The 16170-nt window shown below is 40.6% G+C and overlaps 1 protein-coding gene across 13 annotated transcripts in view; it reads right to left on the minus strand.

Moving 5' to 3' along the window:
* Positions 1 to 16170, minus strand: part of LOC309700623 (abl interactor 2-like) — a 31915-nt gene that overhangs the window by 4330 nt on the left and 11415 nt on the right. For 2 of the 13 annotated variants that reach the window (XM_082524294.1, XM_082524295.1), the window contains 5 exons: positions 12198 to 12344; positions 9451 to 9575; positions 9000 to 9206; positions 2419 to 2583; positions 688 to 771 (listed from right to left, as the gene is read on the minus strand). In XM_082524294.1, the coding sequence (XP_082380420.1) occupies positions 688 to 771; positions 2419 to 2583; positions 9000 to 9206; positions 9451 to 9575; positions 12198 to 12344 (728 nt within the window). Of the gene's footprint in view, positions 1 to 687; positions 775 to 2418; positions 2584 to 8999; positions 9207 to 9450; positions 9576 to 12197; positions 12345 to 16170 lie in introns of all 13 variants that reach the window. The other 11 variants (XM_082524291.1, XM_082524297.1, XM_082524296.1 and 8 more) reach the window with 6 other exon arrangements.

Raw genomic sequence — 16170 nt, forward strand, 5'->3', positions numbered from 1 at the left:
GATTGTAATATCTTGAGCTGCATGAACGCTGGTGTTTGCACATAAAGTTGGTGATAGATTGTGTTTTTTTTTCCTTTTGTCAAGGTAAATCTGTCAGGTGTCGTTTGACAGTGCCCTCGTGTTTGCAGTATTTTACATTCACACGACATTCGTGTCCATGTCTTCGAGTTAAATGCAGAAAGTGCTTCTCTGATTTATTCTTTGCCTCAGATGAAGAAAGAAGTCCCCCCATTTTGCCAATTTCTTCCTGATGGTGCCAACCTCACTAGGAAAAAAGTCAACAGCACCACCTGCTGGACTGAAATCGCAGTCCAGCAGGTGATCTTCGTTCTCCTTCTGAACAAAAACCTTTGTATTTCGTGAACCTGTATCAATATAATGTTGTCATGCAAAATAGTGTCATACTATGCTTGGAGTGTTTAGGCCCGAAATATCTCATTGATTTGAATCAATTATCGCGCTTCGAGTCTTCTGGAGCTTATAATCATACTTCTGGCATAATATCCAAACGTATCAGACAGTTTAAAGAAAACTGCTCAGAACGAAGCCTGAATGTGAGGGCAGCAGCTGATGTTGGTGGTTGTTTACTTGAGAAAATATTCACACATAACAAGAACCCAAAAACGCACACTACAGGGGATTGAGTGGAGGTCATGCAGAGGGGGCAAAGAGCTAAAGGCCACTTACTAGTCTCCTGAACACGGGCCACAAAGCCCATCAGAGGCAGCTGAGGGGTGATCTGCATGGAGGGGGGAGGGGGCACGAGCGGGCCTGCTATCACCAATCAGAAATCAATACACAGAGGAGGAGGAGGGGACGGGCCAGAGAGAGGAAGGCGGCAGATGTGAATAGGAAGAGGTTAGAGACCACAGCAGAGAGTTAAAGAACACTTAGTAAAGAACAGAGTTCTCATCAGAGGCCTGCAGCTACTTTAATTATACATTTATTAATGAAATGCCAAAAAATATTAACCAAAAAGAGAAAAAAAAAGAAAAGAAAATTGGATTCTCTTAAAATTTTCACAAAGAATTGGCAAGAAAGAAAGCAATTGTCACATGTTAAAAGATGGAACCGTTTTGGAGAGCTTCACAGACATTTTATGATCCAAATATTTCTTCAATCAATCAGGAAGATGATGTGAGCCCTAAAGTCCTCATTCTTCATCTGGCTGTCAGACAAGCGTCTGAGTCTAATCAAAGGAATAATTGATGGGTGAAGATCGCAGGACTGACAGCAGCAGCAGACACAAAGACTTAGCAGCTCTTCAGACAGAGAGCTGGTGAGGAGGTGAAGTCCGCTGAGGACGCTGAAGCAGATGGGAAATGGCAGACTACAAAACCAGACAGGCGAGGGTTTAATAGAAAATGCAGACACAACCCCACAAAAAAAACAAAACCTAAAGGTTCAATGAAGTTTAAATCAGCAGATAAGACTTGAGTGAAACAGGGATAATAATGCAGCTTTATCATGCACTGCTCACACACTGGTGCTCACGAGCAGAGCACAGATAAGATTTCATTTTACCATTTTTTTTTTTAAACCATCTCTCTAGTTTACCAGTAGCTAATCCCCGCCGCCTGTATTCTAAAAGAAGAGCCCAAGTCCTTCAAGTACAAGTTTGAAGCTTGAAGCAGTTGGACCATGCTCCTCTAACCCCAATAATGCATCTTGACCCAGACATCTGCTCCCCTCTGGATATTTTCTCTTTTTCAGACAATCATCTGTAAAGCTTAGACATGGTTGTGCTGCAAAATCCCAGCAGATCAACAGTTTATAAAATACTCAGACCAACAACCATGCCATGTTCAAGTCACTTAAACCTTTATTCCACATTCTGATGCTTGGCTTGAGCTTCACCCGGACACCTAACCCCTGCCTACGTGGCTAAATGCACTGATTTGCTCCCACGTGACTGGCTGATTAGATATTTTTGTAAATGAGCAGGTGAAAAGGTGTACCTAATAAAGTGGCCAGAGTGTAATATTGGTTGGTCTATTTAAGTTAAAGACAAATTCACTTCCTCATTTTTAGCATGGTGTGTGTGTGTGTGTGTGTGTGTGTGTGTGTGTTTTTGCGCGCGCGTGTAGAGCTGCAAAGATCCATCAATATATGGAAAATGATCAATTCTTAAAAGAAAAACTGATTATTTGCCTTAAACTACCAAATATATTTTAGTTTTATTGTGTTTAACCTAAGTCACTATTTTATATAGCAATAAATAAAACGACTAACTAGAAGGTTGTCTGCAATTTAACTGATTACAGAACCATTAGCTGCATCACCATTGGCCCAAACCTTTATTTATAGGACAGAGAATAATGTTAACACTTTTTTTATGTTCAGACTTCATAGGGAATGAAAATCTTATCTATAGGAATCCAAAAATGAAACAGTAACACACACACACACACACAGTACCTTGATTCTGGGCAAAGTGTGGCCCCCCGTTAAGCTGGTTCTGGTTGTGGGTCACGTTGGGCTGACCAGTGACGGACGAGGGTCGGCGGTATGGCAGGGAGCCTCCCACCGGAGGGTTCGGAGGCTGCTGCGCGGGGCGGTTCATGCTGTAGAACTGAGGAGCACCTGAGAGAAGACGGCAGCAGGGGGCAGCAGAGAGCCACGTAAGTCTGGGAGTGCAGGCAGCAGTATCATGCTGCTGTCTTACAACACCAAGTTTATTAGAAGAATACAGCTCTGAACAACAACAATCTATTCAAGTTCTATTTTTAAACAGCCACATAGGAGCAATTCATTGGATTTTGTATCAAAACTTTGCAGTTTTACAAAAAAATAAAAAAAGAAAGAAAACATACCTTTTCCATTTGCAAAGTTTAACATTTCTTCGTTTTGAGCCAAACATACTTAAATGGTTTGGTTCAATGCTAAATTGTTTAAAATTTTCTGGTTTTTTTCCTGAAGAAATTTCTACAGAAAAACAGCAGGTGAAACTAGAAAATTTAGCCTGTGAAGGTTCTCAGTCATCCAGGTCATCGTAGTCAAAGGAGCTTGCAAAGAAAAGCGTCTGGACTTCTTTAAGTTACTTGAAGACGTTTCACGTCTCATCCGAGAAGCTTCTTCAGTTCTAAGGTCAAATGGTGGAGAGTCCCAGATATAAACCTAGTGGGAGTAACCCCCCGCAGAGGGACAAAAGGACCCCCTGATGATCCTCTAATCACCTGAGCCAAGGTGTGAAACTGGGTGTGGGTCCCAATCAGAACGCCCATTTAGGATAGCCGCACGTTTTGAGTGTTTCCTTTACATGTGTGTGTTCCTTCTTTTTTCCTTCAGGCTTAGAGGGAACATGTTCTGCCCGGTGGTGTAGGGTCCTAATTACTCCAAGTTTGGAATTAATTTGTAACTTGGTGTAAAACTTGGTGTAAAAAGGAATGCCCAGACCTCTGCATTGGAGAGACCAAACAGCCACTTCACAAGCGCATGGCACAACACAGAAGAGCCACCTCCACAGGATGAGACTCAGCAGTCCATCTGCATCTTAAGGATAAAGGACACTCTTTCGAGGATGCCAATGTTCACATTTTGGACAGAGAGGACAGATGGTTTGAAAGAGGAGTGAAAGAAGCATCTATATCCACTGTGAGCGACCATCTTTGAACAGAGGCGGTGGCTTACGACACAAACTGTCTGCCATCTATAATCCAGTTTTGAGTTCCCTCTCCAGACGCCTCAACGCCCACTCACATCCTGGCCATCTGATCTCAGGAATTCGCATGATAAGGTGGGGCCAGGTTTCACAATGAACTCACCCGAAACTCTTGCTGATTGTGACCCACACCCAGTTTCACACCTTGGCTCAGGCGATTAGAGGATCATCAGGGGGTCCTTTTGTCCCTCTGTGGGGGGAAACTCCCACTAGGTTTATATCTGGGACTCTCCACCATTTGACCTTAGAACTGAAGAAGCTTCTCGGATGAGAGGTGAAACGTCTTCAAGCAACTTAAAGAAGTCCAGACGCTTTTCTTTGCAAGCTCCTTTGACTAGAAAATTTAGCATTTTATACTTTTTTTTTTTTTGCATCTCACCTTTAAATGAAAAGTGTCAGGGGGGAGAAAAAAAAAAAAAAAAAGAACTGAGTAACACGTCCCTTAACTTGTCCCAAATCTCTCTCTGAGCCAATTCAAATATTAACATTTGGGTAACAGCAGTTCCACCTTCCAGATAATTACAACATCCAGCCACAGAAAAACAAAAGAACAAATCACCTGGACACCATTAAGAAAAGAACAAATAAATAAACACAGCAAGAAAGCATATCACCACACAGCTCATGCATTAAATATCAGAACATCATCATGACAGAGATGCTGGAGGCCTATGAGAGGCCGAGAGGGAGGACGAGTGGAGCATCTAGCAGCAGCAGCGGGATGATGGAAAGTTGGAGGCAGATGGCAGAAGAGCTGCACACAAACAGGACTTGTGGAAGTTTGTTTGTTTTGTCTGTTCCACAGACTACAGCAAAGACGTACAGTCAAAGACCTGTTTTACAAGTATTTTCTAACACTGAGTAAAATCACCCAGGTAAGAGACTCGTCTTCTTTAAAGTCATTTCTTGCAGTCAATATTTAATTCATGTGTGCAGCCCTTATGAGGTGAGAGTTTCTTTTTAATACCGACCGCAGTGCTCATCAGAGCTTTAAATCCAGTCTACATCCTGAATAGAAGACCATCAAATTAAAATAATGCAGCTCCACCTATCAGAGCACTTTCGGTTTTCTGAGTACTTCAGTGGCATCACTGCCAGGTCTAAAATAAAACATTCAAATTTGTTTTTGCAGAGAACAGTCCAGACAAACTGCAGTTATATTGAAAGATAATCATCTTAAACTTCACTCAAGTTTTGAATTTAAATACAAAATCTTTGGGAATTTACAGCTTTCATGAGAATTCATTCGACACGTATAACCACTTCACTGTTTCTAGCATTTTTAAAGAAACTTAAATGATCAGGTACCATCTTAAACATTAAAGCCTTACCTCCCCTTTTCTTAAAATTTCTGACATTTTCATTGTGTTCAGTTTAAACTGCTCATTTCAACTTAGTATTAGTTTGTTTTCCGCTTGTGTAAAGGACTTCTTCCTGTCCATTTCTTTCACACTAAAAGTACTTGAGACTAAGTGACTGCGGTTTATAAATTGGCTTACAGAAGTGTCAAAGCCGTTTACAGCAGAAACCTCTTTACTTCACCCTGAATTGAACAATATGAAGACTAATGGGTTTTTGTAGTTATCAAGTGAATGTAGACTACCGTAGCAGAGTCATCTAGGGATCGCAACAGTAGTTATTGTATTCATTCAGGGAATGTAATAGTTGTCTTTGTAGTCTAAGTAATGTAGTTGTCATAGCTGTAAGGGAATTGATTCATCGTCGTAGTCGTCAAGGGAATGTCGTGGTCGTTGAAGTACTTGTCAAGGGAACATCGTCGTAGTAGTCATCGTCAAGGGAACCTAGTTGTACTTGACTACTTGTCATCATTGAGGGAACGCAGCAGTAGTTACTGTATTCATTGAGGGAGAGTAATAGTTGTGGTCGTATCCTAGTTAATGTATTCATCTGAATCCTGTCCTGTATAATTTTGTGTTTCAACTGTTTATAAATTGTTATCAAATCAAATCAATTTATTTATATAGCACTTTTCACAGGATAAAAACCACTTCAAGTGCTTCACAGTAATATAAAACAGAAACACATAAAATACATTAATAATAAAACACAGCACAAATCTAATTAAAAGCCAATCTAAATAAATGAGTCTTAAGTTGCTTTTTAAAAGAATAAATACAATCAAGGCAACGTAATGATGGAGGGAGAGCATTCCACAACCTGGGGGCCACCGCTCTAAAAGATCTATCACCTCTGGTTTTAAAATATGTTCGAGGGACTACCAACAGCCTTTGATTAGAAGATCTCAGGCTGCGAGAGGGAGCGGGGGGTTCTAAAAGATCAGGGCCCGTATCCCTAAAGAATCTTTGTGCAAAAAGTGGCTCCTAGCGGCCAAATTCTAAGAAAATTCTCAGAGTCATGACGTTTTCTTAGAATTTCCCCTAAAAGTGACACGACAATCCCAGTTAATATAAAAGCTATTCCTCAAGATTCCTAGCGCTTAAAAGGGCTCCTAAGGCGAGATCTGCTAAGAGCAGGGAAGAGGACTTTTAGTGGCTTAGGAGTTCCCCTAAGCAGCTGCACAAAATGGCCAACAGAAGAGGCAGGAGAGATGTCCTGCAAACACTGGATGACAGGGAATTATTGAGATGCTACAGATTGGATCGTGCAGGAATCATGTTTGTGGTGGATCTCCTTAGAGATACAATTACTTCACCAACTCGACGCCACAACGCTATTACACCGGAGACGAAAGTAATCACAACCCCGAGGTATTTGGCAACCGGGAAAATGCAACAATGCAGCAGTGATGACTTGGGTCTGCAATCACAGACATTGCTAAAAGCTGAGCCATGTTACCCTCGTTAAGACCACACTGGACTTGTAACGTTGTGATTTATACTTCATTAAGGACAGCCCCTTGAGATAGGCCATCTTGTTTTCAACGGGGTCCATATGGGAGTGAAAGTACAAAATATGCCAGCTAGGATATTAATATGAGCAAATAAGACACGAATTATTATTTGAACAGGGTGTAATGAGTTTAAGTTTTCACATATTTTGGATTCTAATGTTAGGCTATAACCCCTACAGCTTACTATTCATTTTCCAGATATTTTCTTGAATGTGAAATATTATTTACAATTACAGTCAGCATAAGATTAGAGTGTATAATTATGTTTACTGATTTGAGGGTACATCCTTTGCTCATTATCACCAAAAGCTCATTTCCATCAAACTTGTAGGATCAACCAATCACGGCTTTTGAAATGATGACTCATACCTAGCAACGGGGTCAACCACACCTCACTAAGATAGGATTTTCCATCCATTCCTTGCTCAGAGTTCACTGAAAATGTTCTGGAATCATTTCTAAGCTAAAACTCCTGGCAAGGAATTTTTAGGTTAAGTTAGGAGCTCTCTGAGAGGATTCTCAGAATCTTTAGGGATACGGGCCCAGAAATGTAAGCAGGGGCATCACAATTCAAAGCTTTAAAAGTCAGAACCAAGATTTTAAAATGAATTCTGAAAAGCCAGTGTAATGAGCGTAACACTGGTGTAATGTGCTCTCTTTTTCGTGTCTTAGTTAAAAGCCTTGCAGCAGCATTCTGGACTAACTGGAGACGATCAAGATTCCTTTTCCTCAAACAAAGAAAAAGGCTGTTACAATAATCTAAGCGAGAAGAAATATAAGCATGAATAACCATTTCTAACTCAGACAGCAAAGTTTGCAGTTTGGAGATGTTTCTTAGGTGAAAAAGGCAGTTCCTAATTAACTGGCCAGAGTGTTGTTCTAGGGACATGGCAGAATCAAACATCACACCAAGGTACCTGAGGCTCAGGTGAACAGATGAGCCAAGAGAACCAAGATGCTGTTTGATTAGAGATATCTGGTTGTCGGGGCAATAATTAATGTTTCTGACTTCTCAGAGTTCAACTGTAAGTAGTTGTCACCAAGCCACTGTTCAATGGAAGCTAAACATTTAATTAAAGAGGACAGTTTATGGACTTCCATCGGCTTAAAAGAGCAATAGAGCTGAATATCATCAGCATAGCAGTGATAAGACACCTCAGGGAACTGCCTAATTATAAGTCCTAGAGGTAACATGTACAAAAGAAAAAGAATAGGACCCAGAACTGAACCCTGCGGTACCCCACATGTCAGATCTTTAGAATGTGACATAAACCGATTCGCAAAAACACTAAAAGATCTGTTGGAGAGGTATGACTGAAACCACTTCAAAGCCAGACCGGACACACCAACTACGTCCCGGAGCCTGTTAATCAGGATGGTATGGTCAATGGTGTCAAAGGCAGATGTCAAGGCCAACAAAACCATGACTGAGGATGCTCCGGAGTCAGCTGACATCATAATGTCACTAGAGACTTTAAGTAATGCGGTTTCTGTTGAGTGACTTTTACGGAAACCTGACTGAAATTGGTCATAAATTTCATGTTTTTCTAAAAAAAAAAAAAAAGTGGTAAGTTGATCTGCAACTACTTTTTCCAGAATTTTCGATAATAATGGAAGCTTAGAGATAGGCCTATAATTCTTAAGCTGAGTTGGATCCAAACTGCTCTTTTTTTAATATCGGCTCAACAACAGCATGCTTACAGAACGTAGGGACCACACATGTTAAAAGAGAGGCATTGCATATCTCTACAATAGAGGGGCCAATGACAGAGAGAGCATTTTTAAACAGCCCAGCAGGTAGAATGTCATTTGCACAAGTGGTAATTTTCATTTTATCCAGCAGGAGTGAAAGGTCACGTATGGTCATTGGGTTAAACACACTGACAGTAAATGAGGGGGAGGTGGCCCAGAGACACAAACAGATGGTATTGAAGAACCAATGCTCATACGGACATGATCAACTTTATCCACAAAGAAATTCAGAAACTCATCACTCTCAGATATAGATGTCACAGGTACTCGGTGGACCACGGGGGAAACAATAGAGTTTATGGAGTAAAAAATAAACTATCATTGTTTATGTTTTGCTTGTTATTTTCTGCTACTTATTGTAATCATTATTTGCTTAAGCCAGCTTTTATGCTGAAATGTATTCAGGTCCACGGTATAACTTCATTTTTTGTGTCTTCTGCACAGCTACCTGTAGTTTCAAAATGACTGGTGTAGTCGCAGGTACAATAAATCCTTTTTTCCTGCCATTAAAAACATTCAACAGGTTGAATTTCTAAATTTAAACTGAAACACATTTTAGATCTGAAAATCTTTCAAGAACTAATTCAGACTTCCAGATGAAAAATAAATGAGTAAATAAATTAGGGTGATGAATGAGCACACTGGGATCACACAAGCACGTCACGGAAGGCGGGATGGAGGGCGTGCAGGGGGTGAGGAGGGAGTCGCACTCACCTTGTGCAGGGTTGCCATAAGTAGCAGGGCCTGTGCCAGTAGGTACCGTGGAGGCAGGGAGTTGGGGAGGGGGTGGGGGTACAGGCGGGATCTCTACAGGGGGATTGGGGGCTTGTGGGGGGCCGTCTAGGGCAGAGGAAGGGGGCCCAGGGGCTGTGGCAGTGTTTGGGGGAGGTTTGGTTGCGTTGGACTGGGCAGGGGCTGAACCTGAAGGGGGAATCGTGCAAGGATACAAAGGGGGAGGAAAGATAAGTGAAGGGAGGTTAAGAGAAGGGTGAGAAGGGGAGAGAAATTCAATCCAGAGTTTGTGCACACCGATTCGACTAATGAAAGCCAGAGTGAGCAGTACTCCCAGATTACTCAACAAAGATTAGTGTAGTTAGTACGTTTCAGTCACAATAAGGTCCTGCAGCTCAGAGAAGAGAGGAAGGGGGACAAAAAAGGGGGTTACCTGGGAAAACGTTGGGTGGGGCTGGGGTTGGAACGGCGATGGGCACGCCCACGCTGCCACTGCCGCTGTTCTCTCGGCTGCTGCTGCGACTGCTGCTGGGGTGGCTGCCTCCGCTGCTCCCACTGCTGTCGATGGGTCGGCAAAAATGTGTCAGTCCACAAACAAACACACCAGCAGAAATTGGAAGAGAAAAAAACAAACAAAAAAACAAACAAAACTGCACCATTTGTTAACAATCACAGGAAATAATACAGCCTACATGTAACATGGTTGCAGTCTGCCCTGAAACCAGTATGGAGCTTTTTTTAACCCAACTACAGAGCCACAGGAACAAAAGTCAGGAACTTTGAGAACTACTGACGCGTGGAAAAGTGACAGTCTGTGCTTTATACTGACAGCAGGATATTTTGGTATAAGGACTCAAAAGTAAACTTGAGTGTGAGTACAAAACTACTCAAGAAGGGGCAAAAACCGTGCTGTGAACAAGACGCGTGAATGGTCTCAGTTATGATTTTAAATTAACAATTTTGCACTTGCAAATAGACTGTATAAAAAGATGGCTCTAGCCTCTGTTAAGTAATCTACTTGCCTTTGAAATACAGTTTTGATACAGTTCTCTTCACATGGGGGAAAGGTGGAGACACCAGGTTGTCTGTTCTGTCAGAAGAGAGATTGTTGAAAGACCCAAAACCCCCAATGACCCCAGGTTACATCACTGATGATGTGTCCAGGGGCACCAGATAGTGCATCATAAACTGAATCAAAGAATTTGAAATTTTTCTTTTGTTTTATTTCAAATCAGATGTGAATATCCAACAAAAAGGGTCCAGCTGATCACCTACCACTTGCTACCTGGCTAGCACTGTTAGCAGGATGAGTCAGTTGTTGACTATGACAACAATCTGCATAGTAATTGCAAAAACAAATGAAGGAACACAAGACTTAAACTTGTTTTTTTAAGTGCAGCCAAATGCTGTTCAACAGAGAGATGAATCTGCCGTCTCATAACAAAAGAACTTGTCAATCACAGGGTAACCACACTCTCGAGTATATGCTAATTTCTTATTATTTTTATATTTTTATTTTATTTAAAAGATTAATTTTACAATCATTAAGACCTAAAAACAACTGAGACCAAGAACCGAATAAAGTGTTTACTGTAGTAAAAAAATAAAAAATAAAAAATTCCCCCGATCAACCTTTTATACCAAATACATTATAAAATTAGGTTTGTGGCCAAATTAAGGTTACTATTGTTGCTTTGCTAGTGACAGCTTTTAATAGCATTAGCTAAATTCTGGGCTAATGCTAAATGAATGCTACAACAGCATCATTGGTCAGTTGCATGTTAATCAGTGACCAATATTAGCATGGCGATATAGGAACACCAACAACTCAGGATATCACATGGTGCTTTGTTTTCTAACCTCCACTTCTTTCTTTTCTAAAAAAAATACATAAAATATTGACACACATAAAAATGCAAACACACACACACACACACACACACACACACACACACACACACACACACGTTGGTCTTGTAAAGTTTTGTTGAACTCAGATCCCCAATCCCAATCTTGAAAAGATGCTGGAGTAACTGTTTACACTGAACCTGGCTGATTTTTAATCCTTTGATCCTTTGGGGAAAACAACAGACATTTCCTGAAAGTTCCTGACATTGTTCCCAGGTTCACATCATTTATTTCCAAGTGAAATTTAGATCTATAAATAATTCACCTCTCTAATACAGTTTTATATTCAATCTGCAACCAGCCTCAAGCAACACACAGTTCAGCTGTCTTTTCTGTTCTTAATAACTCACTTCATTAATGTAGCACCCTCAAGAGCATTGATGTGTTAGCGTGAGCTGTATGCCTTTGAAATGACTATGTGACAGTGACAATATTAAAAGAAAAAGTGGGGGCAGCTGGAAGCCTTCACAGGAACACATGACACAGCTGACGCAGTGGCAACACGGGACAAAGACAGATATGAGACGCCGTAAAAGCAGCAGGAAAGATCATGAAACATGGGGCAGACTTTCTGTTGACAGGCGGGAGAGCGCATGGCTGAGAGATGAAGAAGATGAGCTATGGATGAGTGGAGCAGATACACACTCGTGCTGAGAGGAGAGTCGGGGAAGTTTTCCTATTTCTAGAAATACTTGAAACGTTTGGCCAACAGATGGGACACCGTGACGAAACTTTCCATGTTGTTTTCCCCCTCCCAAAACCCCTCTTGCTTTTACTTCTGAGACGGCAGGCAGGGTGGATCTAAGAATATCACTCCGTGTTGGGCATGAAAAAGCTTCATCTTGGGAGATGAACTGACAGTGGATTGACAGGACTGTGGGGGCGACGCTGCCTATTTAATGACTATTACCATAGGAACCTGTGTCTAGCCAAGCTAAATAAAGCTCTGCATCTCTACCTCATGCTTGTTTCTTTGTTGTTATCTGAGCAGCGAGGGGAGCAAACAGGTGAGGAGGTTTCTAAATAATGTGTCAGTCTGGGCTTCTCCTGGGAGCTGGAGCTGCTGATGTGGGCCTGGATGTGAGTTTTAGGAAGTAAGAGTGGTTATAATTTCAACGAGGTACCATATCAGAGAAAGTGCTCAGAAGCTGGATCGCATTTTTAAGTGTAGGAGGGGAGAAGAAGAAAAGGCAAGTAGAGTGGGGCAAAAGGGGGGTGGGGGGCTTGTTTAAAAAGTGTAGAGAGGCATGCTGGGAAGTGGGGTGGGGGTACCTGTACGTGCGGTTCCTCTGATTAACAGATGCAGTGCGTGCAGGGCTCTGCTGGGGGTGCGCCATGTTGCGCGTCGGGCTTGAGACGTAGTCGTTAGGGACAACGGGTGGACGCACCGGCTCAAGCGTCCTATAGGGGGAGTGGCGCCTGCGAGAGGGTCAGGAGGACAGGAGTCGAGAGGAAGGGGAGGGGGGGAGAAAGGAGGGCATCCATAGAGAAGTGTAGGGGGAGGGGAGGGGGGAGAGGGAGGAGGAGAGCAAGAAACAAACAAGTGCAAACTTAAAAAAAAACCAAAAAAAAAATGGGTGATGACAGGTGGTGAAACACTGGGGCTGGCTGGGGTCCACAGGTGAGGGGGGCGGAGTCAGAAATGACGTGGCTGCTGTCAGCTGAAAAACACACTCCCAAGGAGATACACCATGAGTTTGTTTGCACTTAATGAAATCAAGCAACTACTACAATTAAAACTAGTTTTACTGACATGTTTGATTTGTTGATTTATAAGACATTTATTGTTTACGTAAAACTATCTATTTTACAGCTGGACAATTGTGGTTCATGGCACAGTCACACTAGGATAAAAACAGGACGTGGTTGTGGTTGCCCATTGATTGCAATTACATTCTTTTTGCATTTGAAAACCACATTAAATCACAAAACAATTGCAACCTGTCTGCAAACAATCACAGTCCGACTCAAACTGTTTGCAATCACTCCCAGACAGGTTGGTGAAAGTTCGCAATCAACTCGAGTCAGTCTCCAACCTGTCTACAATTAGTTTCTTTACAACAGGGGAACCAACTGGACTGGTTTCCAACTGTTGTATCCTATATAAAACCAAAGTTACTGAGTTCTTATGTCATTTTGCAGTTAAACTGTTGTCATGCAGACCTTGTTGCTCAACCTCATTCCATTGCAAAACTGATAGTAGACTGACTGCAAGTTTCAAACGTTGTACGAGCTAGTTTCAGGTTCATGTCAGTTAAATATAATAAGCATGACGAGGCAAACTGCAATCTAGTTTTTATATATGTTTAGCTTTTGAACAAAGTGCATTGCCCTTCACGGTTAGGTTACACTAGCATTACGCTAGGGTGAAAATGTGACAAGCATTTCCAATTCTTATCATAAAGAGTAAACCCACGTTATCCGTTTGGCTCTAAAAACTCTACAGTAACTGTACTGTGCTTTTATAGAGCCCCTAGTTCACTCAAAGACAAAGTTTACTTGTGGTTTACATAACAACAAAGGCAGTTTATGGTGCAGTTGCTTTACTGGCCTGGCTCCCTTGAGACCAAACTGTGCTTTATGTGGCTCATTACAAAAACTGAGTCTGACACCCCTGATGAAGATCAATGAGAGATGAAGCTTGTTTTTTTTTTTTCCCCATCTTGCTGGCACTAACTTCAAAGATATTTAAAAGGGACTGTATTTTTCATTGATCACAGTGTTATGGAGTCACAAGCTCATCTGGTTCATGATGTTAAATTGATGCTAGCATTTAAACCTTTTTCAAGAATGATTGGAACAAAGAAAATTTTAATTTAAAAAATCTGTATTACTGCTAGTACAGTTTGTGTTTATATACTCTTTTTTTCATGAAATGATAAAAACAAAACAAAAAAGTATTCCTGTATGAAATATTATGATGCCACTCAATTTTAGTCACTTAGCAACAATTCCTGAGTTATGTAGTAACTTCAACACTTAGACTCTCAGTGTAAATTAGCAAAAGCAATCCTGAATTTATGAAATTGTTCAAGGGAACTAAAATAATAAAATCAGAGCAACAGGTTTAAATCCCTAAAGTGTTCCCAATTGTTCCCACCCACATCTTCTGAACTATAAACTCCTTGAATAAAAACCTGGAAATGTGTTTTTTCAGCCAGCAGCAGCTCTACGATGATCAGTTTTTAACATGGGAGGGATAGAAAAAAAAACATAACCCTGAGGTTTTATTGATCTGGGCCTGCAATAAGATGTGCTGGATGTAAATTTCCCAGCTGACACAGTGGGGTGACCCATCTCTGAGCACTGTTGCCATGGCAAAACGCTGCTATGAGGAATATGGGGCAGCCAGGAGTGGGCGAGCTGGGTCACAAACACACAACTCAAAATGAAAACTGAGGTAGTTGAGTAACAGAGGAGAAGGCGACAAATTAAAAATCACACAGAGGATGTCCGCCTGTAGCCACAGGCTGCGGCTGAAGGTGCGTCATGGAGGGTTGCAGCTGTGGTTGATCGGCATGCGTCTTGAAGGGACAGAAGGAGACACACACACACACGCACACTTTTTCCACAGAAACACAAACAGCACATCATACATAGGACTGTCCCAAGGGTAAGACATACACACACACAGCATTATGAGGTGCACTAGCAGAGTTCCTGTGGGATAAAACACACCTCCAACAGTCAGGCACAAGACAGACAACACCAAACACCTCTGCAGCTTCCATGAGCTCCGACACAGAACATAACATTAGAATACTCCAAAACTAAGAAAGGACCACGAAACTTCAGTGAAAAGTGACACTCTAATTAAAGTTGCTCCAAAACTACACCTACATTATACAGTTAAAATTAAAGTCTATTAAAGCCATTAACCTGTCACAGCCTGCCCGTATGGCTAAATCTGGCTGATAGTGCTCAATTTAATGGTTAAGATAAAATACATTCACTGTAATTACTTAGCAGCATGAACAAGATATGAGCTGAAAGATACATTTTATAGTTAAATAATGATGATGACTCAAAAAGACATTTTTTGGAAAAAGACTCAATCAGTTGAAAATGACATTATCAGAGCAAACTAGAAAGGAAAAAAAAAATCTTCAATTTTAATAAACAAAATGCAATAAGAATGGGGGCTGATCCGGGATTTATAAAAAAAAAAAAAACACAAAAAAAACAAAACAAACAAAAAACTTTTTTTTCCTTTTTAAGATGCCTTTAAGAAATAATGGGATCACAGCTGGTATGATTTACACTTAGATTAATTTTTTTTTTAGCTTTAAATACCTTGTGATCATAATGATCATTACTTTTGTATAATGCAGTGCAATATATATAATATGTACCTTACTTCCTAATTAATGGGTCGGCCAATCTGAATGAAAAGTTGCACGAAGATCGTCACACATGAAGTGATTGTTAACAAACTTTATAAAAGATTTGTTATAAATCCCAGTTGATTTTGGTATTCAGCAACCCCCTTGCGAATGCCATTTTTTGTTTGTGTCATTTTAAATGTACGTTGTTTGTACTCAACTTGACGATCACCGAAAGTACCACAGGTCTTATATATAGAAGCTGAATTTGGACAGAAGGTCGGCGTTTGTACATTTTCCATTTTGTTCAACTGAATCTTCTGTATTTTATTCTAATTTTTTATTTTCAGTTGGGAAAATATTAGTTAAGCATGTAAGTACATCAGTTTCTTTTTACTCATCAGCCAGCATGCATACACCAGTGCTGGGATATAAATAGTGACAGGGTAAAATAGGCTAATATCAACCATGTATCTGTACTGCTAGGCAGGCAGGATTTGATGGGTTTAACGCAGCTAATTGTCTTCTTAAAGTGAAGCTGATAGAAATTAAAATTAACAATATTGTTTGTTTTTCCCATTTGATGCTTTTTCATTTTGATGTCTGATCTAATTTCAGTCAGGAGGAGTTTAACAAGTTTGAACTAAAAATAGAATAAAAGAGCTTTTTTTTTTTCTTCTTTAGATGACAACCAATACAAAACCAATCTCTTCTTCTACAAACCCCAAAATATAAAGTTTCTTTTCCTAAAATAAGGGATTTAAAAATCCTTGTTCTGGTCTTGAATGCCAGAAAAAAGAAAAAAAGCCAGGTATTAAATTGGGTACAAACAAAACACAAAAAACAAACAAACAAAACAAAAAACAAAAAACAAAAAAAAAAAAACAAGAAGAAGAAGAAGAAGAAGAAAAAAAAGAAAATTG

The sequence above is a fragment of the Aulonocara stuartgranti genome (genome assembly GCF_965226115.1).
Source record: "Aulonocara stuartgranti genome assembly, chromosome: 23".
Taxonomy (NCBI): Eukaryota; Metazoa; Chordata; class Actinopteri; order Cichliformes; family Cichlidae; genus Aulonocara; species Aulonocara stuartgranti.